Source organism: Arachis stenosperma, chromosome 3 (assembly GCF_014773155.1).
Source record: "Arachis stenosperma cultivar V10309 chromosome 3, arast.V10309.gnm1.PFL2, whole genome shotgun sequence".
NCBI classification, from domain to species: domain Eukaryota; kingdom Viridiplantae; phylum Streptophyta; class Magnoliopsida; order Fabales; family Fabaceae; genus Arachis; species Arachis stenosperma.
In genome coordinates, this window is record NC_080379.1 from 30,594,081 (window position 1) to 30,619,521 (window position 25,441).

At 30.8% G+C, this 25,441-nt stretch overlaps 2 protein-coding genes across 3 annotated transcripts; one reads left to right on the forward strand and one right to left on the reverse strand.

Annotated features, from left to right (window-relative positions):
* Positions 1-1,714: 1,714 nt before the first annotated feature.
* LOC130969340 (putative beta-glucosidase 41) lies at positions 1,715-6,745 on the forward strand. The gene is made up of 13 exons (XM_057895012.1): positions 1,715-2,103; positions 2,205-2,271; positions 2,387-2,445; positions 3,206-3,281; positions 3,408-3,479; positions 3,571-3,658; positions 3,803-4,058; positions 4,369-4,484; positions 4,595-4,818; positions 5,404-5,435; positions 5,527-5,629; positions 5,733-5,844; positions 6,514-6,745. Exons 1-13 carry the CDS (start codon positions 1,972-1,974, stop codon positions 6,707-6,709), a joined length of 1,533 nt encoding a protein of 510 aa, XP_057750995.1. The 5' UTR covers positions 1,715-1,971; the 3' UTR covers positions 6,710-6,745.
* Positions 6,746-9,524: 2,779 nt separating this feature from the next.
* Positions 9,525-13,427, reverse strand: LOC130970248 (uncharacterized). Of its 2 annotated transcripts, none has more exons than XM_057896261.1 (4): positions 12,960-13,427; positions 10,510-10,690; positions 10,315-10,408; positions 9,525-10,182 (listed from the first exon to the last, which is right to left on the reverse strand). In XM_057896261.1, exons 1-4 carry the CDS (start codon positions 13,304-13,306, stop codon positions 9,878-9,880), a joined length of 927 nt encoding a protein of 308 aa, XP_057752244.1. In that variant the 5' UTR covers positions 13,307-13,427; the 3' UTR covers positions 9,525-9,877. The 2 variants fall into 2 exon arrangements, with proteins under 2 accessions (XP_057752244.1, XP_057752243.1); XM_057896260.1 differs by having other exon boundaries at positions 9,525-10,236; positions 12,960-13,426.
* Positions 13,428-25,441: the final 12,014 nt, after the last annotated feature.

The window sequence follows — 25,441 nt, forward strand, 5'->3', positions numbered from 1 at the left end:
TGAATTTTCGTTTATATAGTATTATCTAATTTTATACAAATGATACGACAATAATTTATACTCGTCTAATAAACACAGATGTAAAAAGAGAATAAATCATAAAATTTTATATTATCTCTTAGTTTATTAGATTCAACTAGAAAACTAACAAGAGAAACGAAAAAGCAAAAAGAAAAACATAAAATTTACTAAATAATGTTTATATTGAAAAAGAAAATTAGTGAGAGTTTTATTTCTAAATAAAAGCAATGAAGCAAAGGTGTAGTATAAAAAGGGGAAAAGCTCCCTTGAAAGAGTGGGCATTATTCAGAATACAACACGAAATGGTGTCTTGCCCGCAACCTTAACTAACCAGTAACTGACGTTGACGTACACTTGCGCCAGTTTCCTCATGTTTCCAAGTTTCCTCTTCTTTTGGAATTTTCTATTGCGCCTCTTTTTTGCACATCCCTTCACTCTCACACACACTTATCCAATTGTTCCTCCAACAAGGACAATGTAGAAAAATATCATGCTTATCGAAAAGTGCCATGGCATGTCATTCAATTCTCTAGGTGGTTCAATTCTATGTTTTTTGTTTTTTGTTTTTTGTTTTTTGTTTTCCACAAATAAGAGTTGGAGGATAAATTTAAGAGTAAATTGAAAAAAGGTACATACGAGAAGATAAAGCGTACTCTAAATATTAGAAAATAATTCAATAGATCCCAAAAATTGATTTTACGAGTCAAATTAAAATTGTCCTTGCCATACATAGCCATAGCGGTTTTGACTTGCCCAAATTTAGAGTGTACGAGACTATTTTAAAATTTAATTATGCCATGTATATTAATCATCAAATTAATTATTAATATAAAATATATACTAAAATTTAAAATATATATTAAAAATAAATTAATGCATATTTATGTACAAATATAAAGTAACTGATTTATTGAGTGATTTTTTATATTTTCATAGCATTTTTATTTAAAATTGTTTGGATATATTTTTATATTCTTTATATTATTTTGTATATATTTTTCAATTATTTTATTAACATCAATATATATTCTTAAATTTTTTTATGATATTTATTACTATGATTTAACATTTTTATAGTTTATTATAAAATATAGTAAAAAAATCAGGTGATATATTGAAATTTATTTGTAAATTGGTCAAATTTAAATTAGAAAAAGTCTAAGAGACCAGCACTTAATCATCAAAAGGAAAATGATTAATTCTATACCATTAAATATCATATCATACCATTAAAAATATTGATGATGACTAATTAATGACTAAATATCACAAATTTTACTGACTTCTTAGTACTCTTCTAAATTAAAATATCATTCTGTTCTTAATTAAATCATAATATATGAGGAAATGAATCCTTTTCAGTGAAAAAAATACTTGAAAGAATAAAGTGTAATCTTTTACCTTTAATTCTATAAGTGAAACCAAAATTAAATATAAAAAAAACAATAAAAGATTAAATTAAATACTAGACACTATCTATTTTTTTTTTCATTAGAAAAGATCTACTCCTTAATATATGATCATAATAAAGTAATATAACGTCAAATAAGAATATATTTTATTTTTATAATAGACCTATTTTTTAACTAATTGGTTGGAATTGGCTTCACCTTAATGAATTCTTTAGTGAAACCGGATTTATATATAAGTATCTCATCTGGAAAGTTGAAATAAGAAAAACACAAAAGAAATTCGGAATTCGTTATCCGTGTTCTCCCAACACGTGCTAGTTCCTAAAGAAAACACACCTTCTATTTGGCTATTTCATGCTCAGCCATATGTATATATAGCACTAATTTAATTTTTACAACAGATAGCGCTCTTTTTTTTTCGCTGTATTTGAAACAAAGCAATATGTATATAGCTTCATTCAAACAACAAAGACTCGTAACCAATTACAGAAAGAAAGAAACATTTGAACTTCTCACCGCATAATAATAATAAAGCCACATGAAGATTATTATTATTATGATTGGTATGTTTGTGTGCCTGATAGCACAGCTCTCTGTGAAGGTAGAATCAATAAGCAGAACAGATTTTCCAGATGGGTTTATTTTTGGAACAGCTTCTTCAGCTTTCCAGGTATGTATGTATTTCATTCCACTATTATGTAATTTGTGAACCGTACTGCTCTTTTTTAGTGTCAATGTATAAAACAAAAGCTAAGAATTAAGGTGTTATAGTTTGAAGGAGCTGTAGATGAAGGAAACAAAGGAGATAGCATATGGGATACCTTCTCAAGAATTCCAGGTATACAGAATATATATACATGTATTTTGATCATAATAATGTCATACATACATTAATTATATGCTTATATGATTTCTGGGTTTCAAAGTTCTGATTACTATTATTATTATTATAGGAAGAATATTGGACTTCAGTAATGCAGACACGGCTGTGGATCAATATCACCGATTTCAGGTGAAACTTTGGAACATACATTTAGTTTAATTAATTTGTTGACTTCAGCTTTCACTTTATTCAGATTAATTACTTGCTCCTTCAATTAAATTGCATGTGGGAAATTATGCAAATATTCTTAAAGAAATTCTCGGGTTAGAATCATTATTAGAATGTGGTATGATAAACAATTCAGAGTGAGACCACCACCATACTAATAATATATATTACTTTTTTTTCTTAACGATTATAACGTTTCACCAAATTTGGGCTAGATGGAAAATCGAATGTGTATAGGTGACACATGCCATAATATTCTAACATACGTGTAGAGAGTTACAAAGGAGAGCCTTTCACACCTTTCACTATCATCATTCCCAATTTGGTGATATTCTTTATAATTTTCCTCTGTTATTTTCTCTTTGTGCAAGTAATATTGGCCTTCTTGAAAGAAATATTGGTATTATATTTTATAAAATATAATATTAGTTGAATATCAAGAGAAATACATATGATTATACAATATTGAAACTTGATTATAGACTTTTAAATTATAAAAATTCAACTAAAAATTAAGTATAAGGAAGTGTACAGTAACTATCCTCATTATTAAATTGTTATGCACAAGTTACGTTACTGTTTTGATATTTGATACCAATCTTCTACTATAAACCATAATGATGATGTGAGTTCAATTTTGGCATGTATTTATTTTAAAGATATTTCATATAGTTTACTTATAATATCAACTGAAGCACTTGTAAAATTCTATATTATACAGGATGATATTGACTTGATGAAGGATTTGGGAATGGACTCTTACAGATTTTCCATATCTTGGTCAAGAATTTTCCCAAGTAAGCAGAAGTATTACAATTTTTTAAATAAATTGAGCCTACCTTATTTAGTCAAGGCTTTGTTATTGTTGTTTTAAATAAATTTCTTAAATTTAATGCTAACTTTACATGTTAATAACTCAACAGATGGATCAGGGGAACCAAATGCAGAGGGAATAAAATATTATAACAGCTTCATTGATGCTTTGCTGAAGAAAGGTTAAACAAGAATTTCCACAGGAATTTTATCTTAAATACAGCCCAAAGGAAAAAAAAATTAATTTAAATTTTAGCTCTTTTCTCAAATCAGGAATCCAGCCTTTTGTAACTCTATATCATTGGGATCTTCCACAGATGCTTGAAGATCAATATGAAGGATGGATTAGCACACAAGTAATGTAAGTTAATCCATTATTTAAGTTAAAAAATTTTGTACATTACCATTTATCATATGTTATTCGATCGATTCTTCGTAGATAATTGTGAGTTGACTTGGTATCCAAACAAACTGAGCTTTATAATGACCTCTATTTATGTCGCAGAAAAGATTTTGAGCATTATGCCTATACCTGCTTTGAAGCTTTTGGTGACAGAGTTAAGCATTGGATTACTTTCAACGAACCGCATAATTTCGCACTCCATGGGTACGATTTAGGCATTCAAGCACCTGGAAGGTGTTCGCTTTTGGGCCATCTTATATGTAAGAAGGGAAAATCATCAACTGAACCATACATTGTTGCTCACAACATTCTTCTATCTCATGCTGCTGCCTATCATTGTTACCAAATGCATTTTAAGGTTTCAACCATATCAACTTTGCAACTAAGAAACATTTCTTGAACATAGTAACATATCATTCATTCTTTATTCGATGGATGGGGTGTGTGCTCCGATTTAAGAAGAGTTCAAATCTTATCTAATATGCCAGTACGAAATTACGATGACTATTTCAATGTATAAAGTTAAAGAATGAGTAGTTATGATTATTCTTGGAGTACACACTAAATGTGCTTCCAGAATATGCAAGAGAAAAAATCAATGAGGTATATGAAAATTCGAAAAATATTAATGATAAACTGATAATTGTTATCATTTGTGGATAATGTAGGAAAGACAAGGAGGTCAAGTAGGAATAGCATTAGATGCGGTTTGGTATGAACCAATAACTGATCTTGATGAAGACAAAGATGCAGCATCAAGAGCCATGGACTTTTCACTTGGATGGTAAGATTTCTTATACTGCATAATTTGATTATGATATAAAGTTAACATCACTGTGATAATTAAGAACTCATCTTCCACACAATGTGTTACACCAATGTGAATTGAATCAGGTTCCTTGACCCACTTTTCTTTGGAAAATATCCTCAAACAATGCAAGAACTTGTAGCTGAGAGATTACCAGAGATTTCTGATGCAGACTCAAACTTTCTTGCGGGATCCATAGATTTTATTGGCATAAATCACTATACATCGATATATACTCGTAACGACAGGACCAGGATTCATAAATTCATAATGCAAGATGCTTCATCTGATGCAGCTGTCATTACAACTGGTAAGCTGTTAATGCAGGTTAAATTTACAGCAAACTATCATTTTTATCTGGCGAAAGATTATTTCGTGATAAAGTAGATGCTCAATGATTGATAATTATAACCTGGTATCAGAAGGCTGTAATGCTCAATGGAAAAACATCTTCTAAAGCGAGGAAAATTGTAAAGTGGCAATGTAAGGGGCTAATCACCGTTGAATTTTTAATTTCTGTCGTGTGTGAGTTCCGTTATCTTAATTCAAGGGTGATTAGGTTCTCACTTTTTAGCTTATCAACTTTCTCACTTTAGAGGAGCTTGATCCTGCTTTTGTATAGTGTTGAATAAACTTGTCATTTTATTAACCCTCCAAAGAGTTGTTCACTAACAGAGCATTCATCACTTCGGGTAGGTTAAATATGCAGAACCAATTACTCAGTACCATTGTGTAATTATCAGTACGAGGAATCGCGACAAAGTTGTGAATGAATTAATCAAGTGTCAAAATAGTTGTTTACTCTTATTAAACTCTTCACTCCTTTCTTTGCATATAACAAACAAAATATATATCGAATCTAAATTTCTGATATTTCTTCTTGTCCATTGCATAGCATACCGCAAAGGAGCTATAATTGGAGAAAGGGTATGCTCAAAAGAAAAATTCAAGGTTATAATTTACATCTACACTTCTTGGTTTATGCTTAAATTAATCAAAGTCTTGCATGTTTTTTCAGGCAGCATCAAGTTGGCTGCACATTGTGCCATGGGGCATTCGAAAGATAGTAAATTATGTGAATAGCAAATATGGTAACACACCTATAATTATAACAGAAAATGGTGAGTAATCATTTGGTTTTGGAAACCTATTATGAATCATACATACTTGACATTTCTTCACATTTATTATATATATATTTTTCTTTTTCTTTTTCCATGGCAGGAATGGATGACTCTAACATTATACCCTTTACGACCTTAGATAAGGCCTTAAATGATGAAAAGAGGATAAATTATCACCGGGACTATCTCTCTAATTTATCTGCAGCTATAAGGTATCAGTCCATGTGATTTAAACCCTGCCAAGATTTTAAAATTGGGGTCATGGTCACTGTTGCAGTCATATCAGGTTGCAATTGCGGTGTCATTCTATTTCACATAATTTGACCGACGTAATGACTAGTTTCGTCTCTGAAATTCTCAGCACTCATCAAATCAGTTTTTGACTTTTGGAAATGACCAAATTAGTCTCTGAATTTATAAATTATGAATTTTTTCGTCTTTAATTCAACTACCATTAATACGGTGCTGACATAGAACGTTAAAGTATTAGTTCAATTAACTAATTTGGAATATATATTTGATTATATTGAAGTCATAGCCATGTGACGTTGGGATGTCATGCTAACACTTTAACACTCCATGTTAATGATAGTTGAATTAAAGACAAAGGCGATTCACTATTTGTAAATTCAAAGACTAATTTGGTCATTTTCAAAAGTCAAAGATTGTTTTGATGAGTGCTGAAATTTCAAAGACCAAATTGGACATTATCTCTAATTTGATCATAGCATTACTGCGTCAGGGAAACACTGCAATCTTAACAACTATGATAGCATCCATCCATGATAGAACCCTGATCTTGCATTCTAGGACATTTTAACACTGATTTTGCTAGCTTACTAGATATATGTCAATCATGATGTTACATGAATTCAACGCAGGGAAGATGGCTGCAATGTTAAAGGTTACTTTGTGTGGTCGTTGCTTGACAATTGGGAATGGAATTCGGGCTACACTGTCCGGTTTGGACTCTACTACGTGGATTACAAGAATAACCTTACTAGGATACCAAAAGCTTCGGTGACATGGTTCAAAAACATGCTCAGATTAGAACGAGAAATGACAAGTCAAAGTTAATATATTGTTATTTCTGTCACTGCAAACCGCTCCTTGAATATCTATTATATTTATTATATATTATTAATTTTACAATTAAAATAGGTTATATATCACTTTCTTATTACAATTAAAATTAAATTTTTTCTTTTAAAATTAAAGAATTCTCCTCTCTTTTTTCTTCCGTTCTCTATCTCTTTTATTTCTTTACTCACTTTATCTCTTTTATATATCATTATCAATGACTAATTATAAATTTAACAATCAAAATATACTAATATAATATTCTTTAATTGCATTCAAATTAAATTAAAATTAAAATTAAAATATATATATTATATTATATTTATATATTACTAGCTAATTTAATAACTAAAATGTGTCATGTAACCCTCTTTTATTAAAATTTAAAAAAATATTTTTCTCCAAAATTAATAAACTTTTTTCTTATATTTTCTTATTTACTATCTTTTTTTCTATTTCTCTCTATCCTTCCCACTCTATATATAATTTATAATTTATATTTTATATTAGTAATTTGACAAATTAAAATGTGTAACCAGATATTTTTCATTATAATTAAAATAAATTTTTTCCTTAACTTCCAAAATTAACAAACTCCCTTTCTCATTCTTCTTCTTTATTTTTCTCTCTCTTTTCTTTCATTCTCTATTTTTCTCTACCTTTCTATTCTACAAAAAATAAAATTAATCACATAATATAATTTAAATAAAAATATATTATTATATACATATTTTTATTTAATTTTAAATTTTTACTGTTTATCTTTCTAATCTATATTTTCACATTTTTTCTTTAAATTTTTATTGCATATAATTTAGAGAAAATATTAATGTTGTGATTAAAAGTTAAAATTAAGATTCAATTGTATTTTCAAAAAAAAATTAAATTAATTTTATAACTATCAATATAAATTTTTTATACTAATATCTAATTATATTTTTATATATGGAGAGAAAAAAATACTATTTTTAAATAACAAGCATAAAAATTAATTATTTCTATTTGTGTAACAGACTTAACACATAATTAAATATAAAAATATACATGTTAAATTCTTTTAAAATTTAGACCACGAATGTTAAATCAATTATTAGTAAAAAAAAATAAACTCTTTCATATAAAAATAATAAATAAAAAACTTATTATTTATTTATTTTTATCTACAAAGACTCTAATCTTCTTGGCAGAGACTTTAGTCTCTTACAATCTTTTTGTAAAAGTAGTTCTCTTACGATCTTTTTTTTCTCTTACGATCTTTTTGTAAAAATAGTTTAATACTAATGTAGTTTTAAAAGATTTATATTCCCGTAAGATAAAAAAACTATTATATTTCTAATTTATAACCGCAAAAAGTGAAAATTCGTGATGATCCCTAGAGAAAGGATATCTGCCATAAATACGTTTCTGATTGTCTTAATTATACGGTGGTTATTTAATTAACAAAATGGCATGTAATTGTCACATTGCATCTTATTAGAGTGAAGAAGGAAATGAATGACGAATAAAATGATTCTCATGATTTCATCCCTTTCCATTACATACCCTAACACTACTATCATAGCTAACTAGTTGAGGTATTGTAACAGACTTCGGAATTAACTGCCAGCTCATACCAAACATAACTTCACTAACGACTTAGTGTGTGTTTGGATTAGAGTTGGCCAAACTGGAGTTTGAATAAAAGTGATTTTGTAAAATTGATTTTGGATAAAAGTGAGTTTGTGCCAACATGATTTTTGTTTGGCAATTTTATACTAAAATTGATTTTGATAAAATGAAATTGTTTGGATAATATTAGTTAAAATCACTTTTAGATAGATAATTAGTTAATTACTAAAAAAATATAATATTAAATTATAATATTATTTTTTAATATATTTAATCCTTTTTTATGCTTTTTTAGTATATTTTTTATATAATATTTTTTTATAAAATTTTATTTTAGTTTATTATAATTTTTTTAATAAAAATTAATATTTATTTATTAAATTAAAAATAACATATAAAATAATATATTTTAGTACTTTTTATGAGTACTCTCAGTAATTTTATTTTGTTTACTATTTTAGATTTTAATTTTTTTACTAATTATGTTTTTATTATTATTTATAATTAATTTTTTATTTAATTTATCATTTTCAATAGGAACAATAATACATATTATAACAAATTAGAATAATAAACAATGAACAAAAATTATAATAATAAATTTTACAATGTCAAACAAAAAATATTCTATAATTTTATTAGTAATCTTAATATTCTTTTATTTATTATTAATTATTATTTATGATTCCATTGTTATGTATGATTAGTTTTTTATTTACTTTATCATTTTTAATAAGATCAATAATTCATATTATAATAAAATTAAAATAATAAATTTAATAAAACAACTAAAATATAAAAAAAAACTAAAAATTAAAAAAAATTTAAAATATTTGAAATGACTTGAAACAAATATGAAAACTCTTTTGGAAAACACCAATAATGAAATAAATATGAAAACTCTTTTGGAAAACACCAATAATAATAATCAAAGGTGAAGTCACGTTGAAGTGAACGCAGAAGCAACAATTTTTTGCTTCTAGTAAACGTGCTTTTAAGCTGCAAAATCACTTCTGCGTTTAGATAAAAAAGATTGCCAAACATTAAAATACAGCGTTCAAAGAACTTCAACGTACTTTTCTCCTTTCAAACGGGTTTGCCAAACACACCCTTAATCTCACTAAAGAGAATTTAGCTTTGTTAGAGTATTACTGTGTTAGTTAATTAGTTTCTATATTTGTTATGTTAGTTAGAGATTCGTTCATCTGTTGTCAAATCGCTTATTTTTAGGATACGACATGGGGCCACAAACATTAGTTCATCTGTTGTTATTGTGATATCCGCTAGAGCTAAAAATGAAAAAAAATAATAAAAAAAATAAAAAATAACAACACTAATACTAAATAATTTAAAAAAAAAAACAAGAAATTACTCAAAAACTAAGACGTTTAACCCAAAAGTCTAAAGCTAGTAGGCTTGCCTCCAAAAGTTTAAAAGCTGATTTACGTGAACTTTGTAGCCAACCACTTTTTGTGCTAAGTGTTACACTTCATATATATTTCATATTTTTAGATAGCTCGACAAATTGTAGTGTTCTCCATAGATGGGAGAATTAGGTTAGGATCTCCTCACCAATACCACCATTATAGCCAGCACTGCCAATCCCATGAAAGTTCCTCCCATGATTTTATTGGTATCCATGAAACTTTGTTTAGCATTTCCATCAGCATCACCATGCGTATTCTCTTTCTCAGCTGTTGGGAAAATGTTCTGCAGGAAATTTGATACACTGCTTACCATTTCAGTCACCGTCAGCTTAAAATTCTCCAGAATGCTCATGAAATCGAAAGAACCATTCCCCAAATCAGACTCTGCCAACAGTTTCTCGTTCTCTGCAGCTTCCTTTGCCTCAGAACCGGCAACTGCAGCACAATTTTCTAGGTTCTCAGGAGTTTCCTCTGTTTCAGAGATAGCCACTACAGCACAATTTCAATAAATTAAAATACAATATAAAAGATGAGAAAATTAATGGAGAGATAGGGAGACTTATCTACCTTCCTGGTGTAACTTAAAGAAATCAGTTACAGCAGGATTTTGCATAACCGCATCCCATACATTTGGGTCACAAGCAATGGAAGCCACCACAGTCTAGTTGAAACCAACAACGCAAACTCTATCAATTCATAATTCAAAATTTGTGTTGTATCAAAACGGATATGACAACATCAGCACATAACCACGGCAATTACCTGTGCCTGAGAGCTTGTACTAAGCAGTTTAAAAGCCTGAAGGGCATGCTTAGGGACCAATGGACTTGAGATGGCCTCGACGATTTTGCTCTCTGCCTCAACTTGAGTAGGAGACAGAACAGAGACTTCACTACCATGAGACGAAACCTCTGAATGGGAAGAATCAGGAGAAAGGTATACTCTGGAAAGTCACAACTAGGATATTAGAATAGAGACAGATGAGCATTTAATTAGATATAAATAATAATCCCTGTTAGTATTTTCTTCACAACATGGATACAGTTCAAAGTAGAAATGACGTAACCCTTTTACCCTACCATTTACAATATGACTCATCATGAATCACATATTGCTAGTAGTTTCTTCACAACATGAATCAACATGGATCACATATTGTTAGTATTTTCTTTAATACTACAAGTGACAGACATCGGCTAAGGGTGGGTTTCAATAACAATACGCATCACCTTTTTATTTTATTTTTTTTCATAAAAGCCTTTTGAGTTGTGAAATGTTATTTTAAACTTCTTCGGGTCAAACTGATGTACAACTCATGACTTCCCAAAAAGCTATTCCTAAAGCCTTTTGGAAATTTGAAAGATTTAGCTTCTCAAAACAGTCTTTTACACATCATTTTGAAACAAGAAGTACAAAATAAAATAAACAGTTTTGGAATAAGAATGCAAACACTACTTGTTAAGCTACTTCCATACAACATTATGTACAAAGCTATATGGGCCTAATTAAGCTGTTTGCTCAAACAGGATTTAAGTCAATTTCTATGGTTGACCAAAAGCAATACTATCTGTACATTGTCCAATTTTTGGAGACACCAACTATAGGAAACAAGGATAAATTATCAAATATGTTAAAAGAGAGGGATTGTGGGATGGACATTCTTCAGATTGAATAGGCCAAATATTATATTCTAAGAGAGTTAAGGAGAGGGATCATGGAGATGGATGTTCTTTAGAGTGAACCAGTCCAATGTTTGACATAAATGTCTGGTATCCTACATAAACTATGCAGCATGGGTATGGGATGAGGTATCAAAGTTTTGCAGAAAATTGGGTGCCAATACATCAGAAAATATTACATAAAGATATCAAATTATAAATTAAAAAGTAATGATATCAGAAATAAATGTAACTTTCAAAAATATTAGATGAGACTTTCATTTGAATGAGTATAACAATATTGTTTTCCTACAAGAAAATCAAATAGCTTGCATGATTTAATATTTTACAAAAACCAATTTGTAGTTATTTACTTATAATAATAGATCAACAGTACCCATGATCATGAATAGGTAAGAAGTATCCAGGCAAGATGGAAATTCAGGAGTATCCATAGTTCATGGTTCAAAGACCTATAAAATGTTTAACCACAGAATCAAGAGACTTAATATTCCTAATTATCAAGCTCAAACAGTTTTGTAGAAAAAGAATAATAATGATCAGCATGGTTTTGTAACAGAGACTTTCACCTCTCTCCATAAAGAAACCAGTATGCACTGGAAATCATAATGTTCACAAGGAACTTAATCAAATCTGAAGCCAATCATTGACCAAGCAAGAATCAGTTCTGTAAGCTAGCTAGAAATCTTGAACTGGCATAGAAGAAATCATTCTTATTGGGTCAGTGGAATCACAATTTTGTTAACACCGTCTCCTTTAACTATACTGATGAGCATGCTACCTTAAACAACTATAAATAACCTACATAAACTAAAAGTTCACTAAAAGCAGATCCCCCTTTCTAAAATGATATATAACTGCTAATCAGATTGCCACAAACAAAAAATTATGCATCCGGAATTCAGGCATAACAAAACTCAGCAGACTGGATGTTGAAACAACTAATTTTCCATAAATGATTGACGCTTCCATACAGAAACCAGCTCTTTAATGTACCTGTGAGTTTTAATTTAGACACAAAAGGAAAGTAGTTTGAAGAGTAGCTGCGAGTCTATTTTACTCTTACAAGAGTCCTCCTTTTCCCTCCCTTAACCTATAGTGAAACCTATTCCTTATAAATTCCAATGCCTTGATTTCAAATATATTAGCTAGAAAGCCAACATGTTCTAAGCAATTCAATCATTACTCAGATCAAATTACAATTATATGGTATGTGATAGACAGGTTAGTGAGACTATGAGAACCAAGTTAACTTTGATTTCATCCCTCTTTTGGTGTTTCATTCACCATCAGTTTGAAACCCTTTCATTGTTCAATAACAATAGAGCAGACAGAAACAGCGTAAAAATTGAACTTATTTAGAAAGGAAATAAAACAACCCTAGAATTTCAAACTAGAATAGAAAAATCACACAATTCCATAATCAACACACTAAATTCACAAGCATGCAAAAACTACATCATGTATAATTTTCACCTAATTCTCATAAAAAAAGATGTGAGCGAGGGAGAGAGAGAGAGAGAGTATTTATACTTATCAATAGCTTCCTTCAATTCGGTGGTGGCTTCCTTCGCTTCCTCAAACGTAGGGACACCCTGGAACACCACCCGCGGCATGGGCTCACCGGCGACCATAACCAATTCACCTTCATCGGCAAACTCCCAATCGTCTAACTCCCACGACGCCGCCGTGTGCAGCGGCGCAACCTCGGCAGGCTTAGCTCCATGAGATGACAAGACGGCAGATGCCGGCAGGGACGCGTTCCTCACAGACCGAGACTGGTCAGTTGGAAGGGACGCTGGAGAACCCCTGTAGGCAGTCCGACCGATGCCAATTCCTGCGATTTTGGACGCCGTTCGCATAGCTCCTCCGCCACCCATGGTCTGATCACACCAGAAGAAAATAGCAAATAGGGATTTTACGAGGAAGCGGTGCGCTGAGTTCCACTGCAGTTTTAAATAGAGAGATGTTAGCTTCGCTGAGTGGATAACGAATAATCAGTGTGTGACACTTATGAGGCCCTATAAGATCTCAGTGGCACACTTAGGCCGAATTTAGAAAAACAATTTAATTAAGTTATTTTTAAAAAAATAATTTAAGTAATAAATGATTATATTAAAAATAATTGATAAATAAATTATTTTATATTTAAATTTTTAGTTTTAAAAGTATTTATTTTATAAAAATGTGATAAAAAATAATAATGTTATGAGATAAGTTATATTTTTAAATTTCTCTATAAGTTCCTAAATAATTTTTTAAAAAATTATAATTTAATTTTAAAAATTACACAAGACATTAATACTATTATTTTTTATAAGTCAAAAACTCAAAAAAATTACTTTTAAAATTTTTCAAACGGACCCTTAAACCAACCATAAGTGATTAGAGCAAAAAAAAAAAAAGAAATGACATTGTAAAATAAATAAATAAAAAAAATAAATATAAAATAAAAAATATAAATAAAAAATTCTACCATTAATATTTATTAATATTGTTATTTTAATATAATAAAGATAATTCATATATATTATATATATTGCAGTATAAGAAAGAAAGAGATAGAGAAGTGTTTTTGTATTTATATATTGTTGTGTGTTTTTGTCTTAGAACTTATTCCTTTATTTATACACGTACAAGGTCATTTCTTTTAAATTTCATTAAATATAATTTTTTTTGAAAATCTGAGCTCCCACATTTGGAAAAATTGAACCGTTCATTCTTTAAAGAAAGTCGCAGGCTATTAAATGGGTATTTATCTTGTCACAACACTTCTCTTTGAATGTCCATTTAGGATTATGCCTCGTTAAAATTTTGCTAAAGAAAAATCCAATAAAAAAATTTTAGTGAAAAAAAAGTGTACAATATCCTTTGTGATGGGACTACCTCATTAAAAATCTTGTCAAGAAAAACCCAAAAAAGAGAAAAATCTAACTAAAGAAAAAAGAGTACTATTTCCCTCTCTTGCCAATATTATTTTATATCTCGAAATCGGCGCATCTCAATCTAATATACCAATCTTTCAAAGGAGAATTTTGGATGTGACTTCGTAAATAAATTTGCCAGATTATCGCTTGAGCGTATCTGTTGGACATCAATTGTTCCTTGATTTTGAAGATCATGAGTGAAGAAGAATTTATATGCTTTGTTCTATCACCTCTAATGTATCCATCCTTAAGTTGAGCAATGCATGCTGTATTATCTTCAAACAAGACAGTTAGAGCTATCTTATGATCAATTAGTCCACATAATGAAAGAATATATTGGATCAAATTTCTAAGCCAAAAATACTCGTGACTTGCTTTATGTATCGCTAGTATTTCAACATGATCAAAGGAGGTTGCTGCTATCGTCTGTTTCGTGAACCTCCATGATATAGTTGTACCACTATATGTGAATATATATCCTGTTTGAGATCTTCCTTTTGGTGGATTAGATAAGTATCCAGCATCTGCATAGCCAACTAATTGTGACTTGAATTCATATGGATAAAACAAACTCATATCAACTGTTCTCTGAAGATGTCGAAAAATTTGTTTGATTCCATTCTAATGTCTTCTGGTTGGAGAGGAACTATACTTTACTAGTAAATTCACCACAAATAATATGTCAGGTCGTGTATTATTAGCAAGATACATTAGTGCTCTAATTGCACTAAGATATGGTACTTCAAGACCAAGGATATCTTCATTTTCTTCTTTAGGATGGAATTGGTCCATTTCCACATCCAAAGACCTTACTATCATTGGGATACTTAATAGATGTGACTTATCCATAGAAAATCTCTTCAAGATTTTTTTTGTGTATGTTGTTTGATGAATAAAGATTCTATTTTTTTGTATGCTCGATCTGCAGGCCAAGACAAAATTTAGTTTTTTCGAAATCTTTCATCTCAAACTCTTCTTTTAGAGCTTTTATAATTGTTAGAATCTCTTCAGGGGTTCCAATGATATTTAAATCATTAATGTACATAGCAATTATAATGAATTTAGATGCAAATTTCTTTATGAACATACATGAACAGATATCATCATTCTTGAATCCGTTTTTAGCCAGATACTCAGTAAAACGATTATATATATATATATATATATATATTCTTTGCAATTTGATTTAGTATAACCCTGTGAATATTAAGTGGATGGTTTAGATATCTTTAATCCTTCAGGGACTTTCATATAAATATCACGATCTAATGATCCGTATAAATAGGCTATTACCACATCTATTAAATGCATATGTAGTTTATAGTATACAGACAAACTGACCAAATAATACAATGTTATTGCATCCACTAGAGGAGAACATGTTTCTTCATAATCTATACCAGGTCTTTGTGAAAAACTTTGTACCACAAGTGGAGCTTTGTAGTGTACAACTTCATTTTTCTCATTTCGTTTTCTCATAAATACCCATATGTATCCAACAAGTTTTACATCTTTTGGTATACAGACTACAGGTCCAAATACTTCACATTTTGTAAGTGAGTATAACTCAGCCTTTATAGTTTCTTTCCATTTTGGCCAATCATTTCTTTGTCGACATTCTTCGACTATTCTTAGCTCAAGATCCTTACTTTCATGCATGATATTTAATGCCACATTATATGCAAATATTTCATTGATAATTGTCTTATTTCGGTCCGATTTTTCTCATGTAAAGACATAATTTATCGAGATCTCATCATTTTCACAATTTTTCAGGTACCTGAACATCCTCTGGCGTCAAAACTATATCAGAAATTTGGACAACTGTTAGTGTCTTTACTACTTCTTTATCTTTTTCAATAGAAATAGTATTTACCTCTTTTCTTTTTCGATGATTTTTGTCTTTGGAATCGACAGGCCTACCACGCTTTTGACGTGAATTTGTTTCGGTGGCCATTTATCCGACTGGGACATCAATTCAAATTGGAGCATTTTCAACTGATATATAGGATTTAGTTATCCTTTTCATATCAGAAAATACACCAGGCAATTCATTTGCTATTCTTTGCAAATGTATCATCTTTTGAACTTCTAGTTCATATTGTCCTGATCGAGGATCTAAATGAATCAAGGACGATGCATTCCAATTAAGTTCCTTTTCAAGAAGCTTATTCGCTCCCTCTAATGTTGAAAATTTTTATTCATCAAAATGACAATCTGTAAATTGTGCTTTAAATATGTTTCCAGTTTGTATCTCAATATATCTCACTATAGATGGAGAATCATATCCAACATATATCCTCAATTTTCTTTTGGGTCCCATTTTAGTGCGAGAAGGTGGTACAATGGAAACATATATCGCACACCCGAATATTCTTAAATAGGAAACATTTGGCTATTGGCCAAAAGCTAATTGCATAGGAGAGAATTGATGGTAACTTTTTTATCTCAAATGAATAAGTGTTGTGGCATGTAAAATAGCATACCCCAAGCCGAGGTTGGGAGATTTGTTCTCATAAATAAGGGTCTTGCAATTAACTGGAGGCGTTTAATAAGTGATTCTGCTAACCCATTTTGGGTGTGAACATGAGCTACTAGATGTTCAACGCTTATTCTATTAGCCATACAATAAGCATCAAAAGTTTGAAAAGTAAATTTACCTATAAAGATGAATGGTTTTGATTGAATTTTTTGAAAATTGTGCTTTTAATCGAATAATTTGAACAAGTAATTTTGCAAATGCCAGGTTAGGAGAAGACAATAAGCACATATGTGACCATCTCGAATATGCATCTATTAGGACCATAAAATATCTAAAAGATCCATATGGTGGATGAGTAGATCCAAATATATTGCCTTGAATCCTGTCTAGAAATTCAGGGGAGTCAAATCCAATCTTTACTGGTGATGGCCTTAAAATTATATTTCCTTGAGAACATGCAACACAACAAAATTTACTAGATTTAAGAATCTTCTGGTTCTTTAGTGAATGTCCATGGGAGTTTTCAATAATTCTCCACATCATGATTATTCCCGGATGACCCAATCAATCATGCCAAATTATAAATTCATTTGGGTTGGTAAACTTCTGGTTTTCAATGGCATGTAATTTAATTGCATTAATTTTAGTATAATATAACCTGGATGAAAGTGAGGGTAATTTTTCTAATATAACATTTTTATTTGAATCATGAGTTGTGATACATAAGTACTCATGATTTTCCTCATTCATTGTTTCAATATGATATACATTCTGGCAAATATCTTTAAAACTCAACAAGTTCCTTAGAGACTTGGTAGACAATAGTGCATTATTTATTATGAATTTTGTTTCTCTGGAAAATAAAATCATAGCTCTTCTGGAGCCTTCTATCACATTACCTGAGCCAATAATAATATTAATATATTCTTCTTTTGGTATAAGATGTATAAAATATATATTACTTTTGCGAATGATATGTAAAGTTGCATTATTCGCAAGGCAAGCATCTTCACTATATGTCATTACCATTTTCTTCAAAGACAAATAATAATAATAATAAAATAAGTAAAAATCTATACACAATAAAATTATTTTCTTGATTGAAATTATTTTTCTAAGAAGTACTGTACATAGTATCATATACTAAAAATATTATTATTATTATTATTATTTTAGAACTTGACACATTTAGTAATTTTGAAATTCATAAACATAAATATTTTATTAAACATTATTTATATACATTACACTTGAAACTCAAATACACAGGGAATGAAACTTAAAAGTTATTTTTTTATATTATTTATTTACATGAGTACTTAACAAACCCACATATTAAACTTTTCCATCATTGATCAAATGACCAATATTCCCTTTAGAATCCTCAAAGAAATCAGATACTTTATAATAAGTGGTGTAATTTTCAGCAACATCCTTTGACACAAAATTTGTCTCCTTTCCTTTGTTATTCTTTTTCAAAAATGCTTGACAAAGATCAACTAGGTGCCTCGGGGTACAACAAGCACGCGACCAATGGTTCTTTCCACCACAATAGAAATATTTATCCTCTATTGATTTATTTTACTCATTGTTTCTTTCCTTATCCACTTTTGGTGAGATCCTTTCTTTTGAACATAATTTTTCTTCCTTCCATAATTTTTCTTGTTGTCAAAACCTTGTCATTTACCTCTTCTATAGTTATGATTTGCTTCATTTGCTTCAGGAAATGGGGTGGTGCCAGCTGGACGCGCTTCACGATTTATTAAAAGTAATTTATTGTTACGTTCAACAACAAAAATGCAAGAAATTAGCTCAAAATATTTTCTAAATTCGTTTCTCGATACTGCTGCTACAGGAGCACATTCGAGGCATGAAAGGTCGAAAACATTATTTTCTCTAACAAGTCATTATCAGTTATCTTTTTCCCACATAATTTCATTCGTGAGGTAATTCGGAACATTACTAAATTGTATTCATTTATGGATTTAAAATCCTGTAGAGGTAAGTGCGTCCACTCATATCGGGCTTGAGGAAGTATCACTGTCTTTTGATGATTATATATTTCTTCAAGGTTTTTTCACAGATCTGCAGAATCTTTTAATGTGAGGTATTCATTTTTCAATTTGTTCGTCAAAATGACGACGAAGGGAGATCATGGCTTTGGCTTTATCCTTCTGGGATGCATTATTTTTAGCCTTAATGGTATCTCTAGGATCCATTGAATCAAGATGGATTTCAGCATCTAGTATCCATGATAAGTAGTATCAAGAGCATTAAATTCAAGTTGAGAGAATTTTAACATAATAAAAATTTATTACCTAAGTCTTCATAATTTGATCAGAGTCTCGTGTTGATAACGTGTTGTAGAATAAATAAATGAGAAAAAGAAAATAAATATAAAATAAGAAAGTGTAATAAATAGAAAACTCTACTATCAATATTCACCAATATTATTATCTCAATGTAATAGAGACAATTCATAAATTTTATATATGTTGCAACATAAGAGAGAAAGAGATAGAGAAGTATTTTTGTATATATATATTGTTATGTGTTCTTGTCTCGGAACTTACTCCTCTATTTATACACGTACAAAGTCATTCCTTTCAAACTTCATTAAATATAATTTCTCTTGAAAACCTGAGCCTCCCACCTTTGAAAAAATTGAACCGCTCATTCTTTGAAGAAAATCACAGGCTATTAAATAGGCATCCATCATGTCACAACAAAGGACAAATAGGTATAAGTTCACAAAAATTAATTACAAATATATTCTTGAAGTTTATATACGGTAGACAAATACGTTTTTCGTCTATTTGTCTTCTCAAAAACAAACAAAAATGATTGAAGTGGCACCGTATGTGTCCGTTATAGAATTATGTGTTTGTTTGTGACATGTCTCTAAAAAAGTAGAAGATAAATAGGTCTATGTGCTAAAAAAAAGTGTCATTTTGAAAAATGGCGCTAACACTTCAAATTGATAATAGACTTTATTGTAACGCTATTATTAAAGTTTTTTTTGTTAGAGTTGTGTTCCATGAAAGCTCCAAAAAAAGAAACCAAAAATATCAAAATAGTTTTGACTTTTGATAAGGTACCATGATATTAAATGCTTTACATTTATATTTGAAATTATAAATATCCACCCTTAGTTATCATTTTGAGAATGCACTACCCCATTTCTTTCTTTTTTTTTTCTAGCACCATGCAAAGTTTGAACATACTCTCTAGAAGAAAAAAAAATTTGAAAAAAAAAACTTTAATTTCTCCGCAAAATGAACAGATTTCATGCACCCTATAATCCAAAGATCTAAAAAGTAAATTTAACCATATAAAATGTTCAGCTTCGTTACCTTCTTCACGTTAACCATAGAAATCATCAGCAATAAATTAAAGAAAAATACGATTAGAAAAAAGGATAAAATTTCTACCTTGAAATTAAAATGCAATAAAAAATTTTAATAAATGTTGATTATTCATCTTTTTTGTTGCATTTAGTGAAAAACAATAATTATACTTTTTTTTCTTTCATCACGGTGGTTGGAGAAGCAAGAGGCATGGACAGGGTTGTTGGACAAGTAACCGACAGGATCAGACGAGCCTGGGTTATCGCCGGCCACGACCAAGAAGGACGAAGAAGGAGACAGACAATAGTGATGAAGTGTCATGAGATTCCTGAGACTCCCACTCTTCTTTATGATTGCTCCATCCGTTCATTTTCACACCAAACATCTTCACTTTGCCGCTGCCACGGTTGGAACATGTTTTAGAGTTGTGGCCGTTGTTACTACAGTGTGAACACAGGACCTATTTGCCCTCTACTTTTTGAGGACATGCTACATTGGCATTATAACGGATACGTAGTTCCGTAACGGATATATGGGTGTCACCTCAGTTATTTCTGTTTGTTTTTGGAGAGGAAAATAGACGGATAGACGTATTTGTCTGTCATTTACAAAGTCAAAGATGTATTTGTAATTAATTTTTATGAGAACCTTATTTGTTACAGTTTTAAAAGTTAGAGACCTATTTATCTTTTTTTTTTAAAAAAAAATCATTCTATTTGAGTAATTTTTGTCAAATAGATGGTTTATTAGGTAATTTTTTTCGAAAATGAAAAAAAAAAAGTTTGTTGAAGATTTTGATGAAGTAAAGACACAATCACAGCAAAATTTTTTTGGTTTATATAAGCACGGAGACATGAATAAGAAGATAAAGACTTGTAATATACATAGATATAAAATATGAGTTTTGTGTATAGGAAAATTAGTTGTAGATGATGCCTTTGATTTTTCTAATTTTGATGAGGAAAAAGAGATAAAAAAAAAGTGTTAAGTACGATTTTGGTCACTAAAGTTGCGTTTGGTTTGTGTATGTATTAAGACATAGACATTGAGACATAGACACTTGAGACATAGACATAAAATATTTGTATTTGTGTATGGTGTTTAGATATAATAGACATGACATTAGGAGAGTGTCTAATATTGTGTTTGTTTTAAAGAACAAGACACTACATAATTAGTAAAAGACCATTTTCTCCCTATAATTTAAAATAAAAATCAAATAATTAAAAAAACTACTTCAGGAACTTGCAAATTGCTTCGAGGGTTTCTCCCCCCTCACCCCTACCCCCAAAAATCTCTCTTCTAGCCTCCTTCTTCGCCGTTGGGTGAATCTTTTCTGGACGCATCTTTGTGTGGTTATTCTTTTTCTCTTTCTTCTTTTTCTTCCTCTTCTCCTTCTTCTCCTCCTTCTTCTTCTTAATTGTTGGGTCATTACTTGCAGGTCCATTTAGCCAGTGTTGCTCATAAAGTATTGCTCATCCATGGAGAGCGTCGTGTGTTAATATCTGGTTTTATTCATTACCGTCGAAATACACCAAAGGTGCCACTCTCTTTCTTTATATTCATATCAATGTTTCTTTGTTATTTTCAACAGAGCATATGATGAGTTTTTGGTGCCATGAAAATGAATTAGTGACAAAATTAATAATTTCTCATTGCTTCTCAAAGTGTAATGGATATAAAATTATCCTGACAAGGGTTGAAAACTTGAAATGCTATTACATCTTGTATGACCCATTTAGAGTGGATAGCACAAAATATAATAAGATTTTTCTACAATTAGCTGAAGTTTATTACAAATAATGTTTAAAATTAATTAACCTCACTACACATAGGACTTGTTTAAGCATATAACTCTTATTTTATATATACGTGAATGTGATCCTTGCCACTACCCCCATTCTTGAAGATTGATATAGTCCCAGAAGCATTCCAAGGAACCATTAACCGAGAATCTGGCAAGGTAACCAATTTAATTTCATAGGAGATTATAATCTTTGAAGTCTAGAATTTTATATATATGGCAAAGTGATTCTGACATCAATAGTGGGAATTGAGCTTAAATTCTTACAATCATCTTTGTAACAAGCTAGGTTAATTTTGAATTCAAGGCCAAGTTCTTATTTTCTGTTGGGAGTATCTATAAGGCTCCACCACTAATGGTGAAGACATCCTTGAGATCTGAAGAATAAAAGGGTGACATGAAAAGTGGAAGAGGGAAGAGATTGGATGAAGAGGGGAATTGTAGGCTGGTTGATGTGGCAAAAGTTGATTCAATTGATTATTTTCTCTTGAATTCCTTCCTTGCCCTTCCAACTGAGTGCCTTGCTGACCTCAATGCCGTGATCTCAATTTCCGCCACATCTTAAAGAAGAGATCACCAACACACTTTGGACATTGTTGAAACCTATTTTAATTCATTTCGTAATCCAAGTTGGAAATATTAAGTGAAGGCTTAAGTGAATTCATTATACTATTAGTAAAGAAATTGCTTTATCTTTATAAAGTACTAAAGAGGAGTGAACTTTATCTTTTTCTTTTGTTATTGGATTCTTTAGTTGTGAACTGTTCAATTTATTGTATTACATTTATCCCATTTCAAATAAGCATGACTTCAAGAATGCATAAGGAGCAAACAAAGAAAGAAAATCTCAAGGAATAAAACTACAAAAGGAGAAGACAAAGTGCTAGTATCTTATGATGGCTGTTGGGAATATTAATAGACTTTGAAAGTTGTATTTTTCTTTTGTGATATTTGGCTTTGTATCTTTACAATGAATCATGACAAATAATAGCATAAGAGTAAACTTGGTTTAGCTTTAACAAATACACAATTGATTGCTGGGTCCTTCTTTTGTAATGAAATTATATGAATTGAAAATTCAATGAAAAGTTGTTTCTGTGATGTTTACTTTGGTTTTCTCTGTTTCTTTTTTTTTTTGCTAATAGTATTTGGAGTTATATCTTGTATGATTTGCACAAATATGTAAGTGCAGAAATTAAGAATTCAGGTTATAAATATCAACACAGGATTAAGAAAACACAAGTTGTAAGCAAGACTTGATTCTAAATCTGCAGAAGTGCATAAATTTTTGAGACAATATTACACAATACAATTAATATTCACCTGATAAATAGATTCAGCGCAGAAGATTAACATAGATAATGTAAAATTCAATAGAATTTTGCAGTTTTGCACAAATTTAAGTGCAAAGTTGCACACACTCACCTGATAAATAACTTAAGTGCATAAAAGAGTTGCAAACTAGCTAGTGTACTTCACTTGATTAGCATAAGAAAAAACAACATAACACTGAAAAGTCTAATAAGGTTTAGCAAAAGAGACCATAATAAGTTAACAACTAAGACCACCAACGACACCCAACAATAACTAAAGTTTTCCATTGTATCTCGTGCGAATGTCGCCTTTTCTTCGTCCAAACTCCAAAAGGTTGTCTTTAATTCTAGATTTTGCACAAATTTCTTTACAATTTGCACGATCTCCATTGTGTTAAAACCAAGACTCTTCAGCATTCGGCCAAGATTCACTTGCTCATTAACACCAGACATTGCATTGGGTAGTACCTGCACATGCTTTCCTTGATCCTCAACCGCAGCTTTAAAAGTTTCAACTAAGATTGATAGGACTGCAGCATCATTGCTTTTTTTAGTTGTAGTGTGATGTACTTGATTTTTCTCACTTGACGAAGCAAATGAGGTTGAAAAGGTATTGGGTAGTTCGCTCTCGACAGCTGCTAAGTCCTCCATGTCAACATCGTCTCTGCCTAAATCCAAACCACCAGCTGTGGCCGCAGCAAATGTAGAGCCCAGTGTGACATCTTCTTCAGCATCTTTTCCACTGCATGCATCAAGACCAGTAGCTCTATCCTTGCCAAAAATTCTCCCAATACGTTCAAACAATGGAAATGGCTTGCCTGGAGTGTAAAGTGTAACATTGCGACCCTGTACAACATAAAACAAAGTGTACAATTACATGAAAATTAAAAAGTACTTGCAAGAAGAATGATTAAATGCGTAAAAATTACTGTCACACCTTTCCACAACCTTCTAATACTTGTTTACTATCCACTTCAACACACATCTTTTCAGAATTCCACCCACAACCACTACAACCCAACATCTCAGCCACAAACATATATTTTTCTTTCAGGAGCTTGTATTTGTTTCTGATGTGCTTCACAGTGAGACCACATATAGGAAACTTCTCATTCATCTTGTTCACCAGCTTTTGAAATGCCCCTGGCTTAAATTGACTGGCAACTGCCCTCTTGCCTTCAACAACCAATTCCTCCATGAACACCACAAATTGTTCAGTTTCTTGTCAGTCCATTGGCGGGGTGTGAAGGCCATTTGCTGCTAGATAATATTTATGCACAATAACAAATAAAGTAAACCATGGCAGCATAAGTACTATGAAAATTCGAGTTCAACGGTATTAGAATTATCTTTAAAATTACTTACAGCAAATTGAAACATAGGAAAGATGAATGAAAGAACAAGATAAACAAATCATTATTATAGAAGTCAAGTTCTTGGCTTATGGGGTTTTATGCATAGCAACTTAGGTTCTTTCCTTTACTGGTTTTCAGGTCCTCATCATGCTCTTGAATACTTGCTTGATTGCATCCTATGAGACTTCTTATTTGTTGATCCTCCCTTCTTTTCCAGGGTTTATTGCATTCTTGGGCTAAGTGCTCTGTGAGGGGGCGACTCTTTAAGATAAAATTTCAGCCAACACTTCCGAACCAGTTGGTTCAAAGTGCTAGGTGTTGAGACACCCCTAAGGACCTACTCCCTCAAGTCTCTCTCCCCCATATGTGCACACCACAGGCATATGGTTTGTTACTTTCTTTCTTGAGACCTTGGTGTCCAGCACCTCTTTGGGTTACTAAGTGCTCTGTAGCAAAGGTTGCTCTTGATAGTGGACTTTTAGCTGATAATCCCGAGTTAGTTAACCCAAGTTACCAAGTGATAAGGCACCCTTGAGAGCTTATTCATCCAAGTATATCCCTTGCACAGAAGCACCACAGACACATGCTTCAAGATTCAAACCCTTGGTGCCTAGCCTTATTTCTTATTATTTTTCTTTCCTTTTCAAACTCTTATTATTCTTTTTCTTCTTCTTATTAGGATCTTGTTGTTTGGCTAGTCTCAATAGGATGTGCTTCAAACATGTGATTTAGAGCATATAGTTGCCTATATACCTTGTTAGTGAACCAACTTAGCTAATCAATTACC

Bases quoted from the DNA above. Each gene is read 5' to 3' on its own strand.
- LOC130969340 (XM_057895012.1), top strand. From the start codon at position 1,972: ATGAAGATTATTATTATTATGATTGGTATGTTTGTGTGCCTGATAGCA. The intron at 2,272-2,386 runs GTATACAGAATA...TTATTATTATAG, and splicing joins TACCTTCTCAAGAATTCCAG to GAAGAATATTGGACTTCAGT. The intron at 4,485-4,594 runs GTAAGATTTCTT...GAATTGAATCAG, and splicing joins ATGGACTTTTCACTTGGATG to GTTCCTTGACCCACTTTTCT.
- LOC130970248 (XM_057896260.1), bottom strand. From the start codon at position 13,306: ATGGGTGGCGGAGGAGCTATGCGAACGGCGTCCAAAATCGCAGGAATT. The intron at 10,409-10,509 runs GTAATTGCCGTG...GGTTTCAACTAG, and splicing joins GTACAAGCTCTCAGGCACAG to ACTGTGGTGGCTTCCATTGC. The intron at 10,237-10,314 runs GTAGATAAGTCT...ATTGTGCTGTAG, and splicing joins CTTTAAGTTACACCAGGAAG to TGGCTATCTCTGAAACAGAG.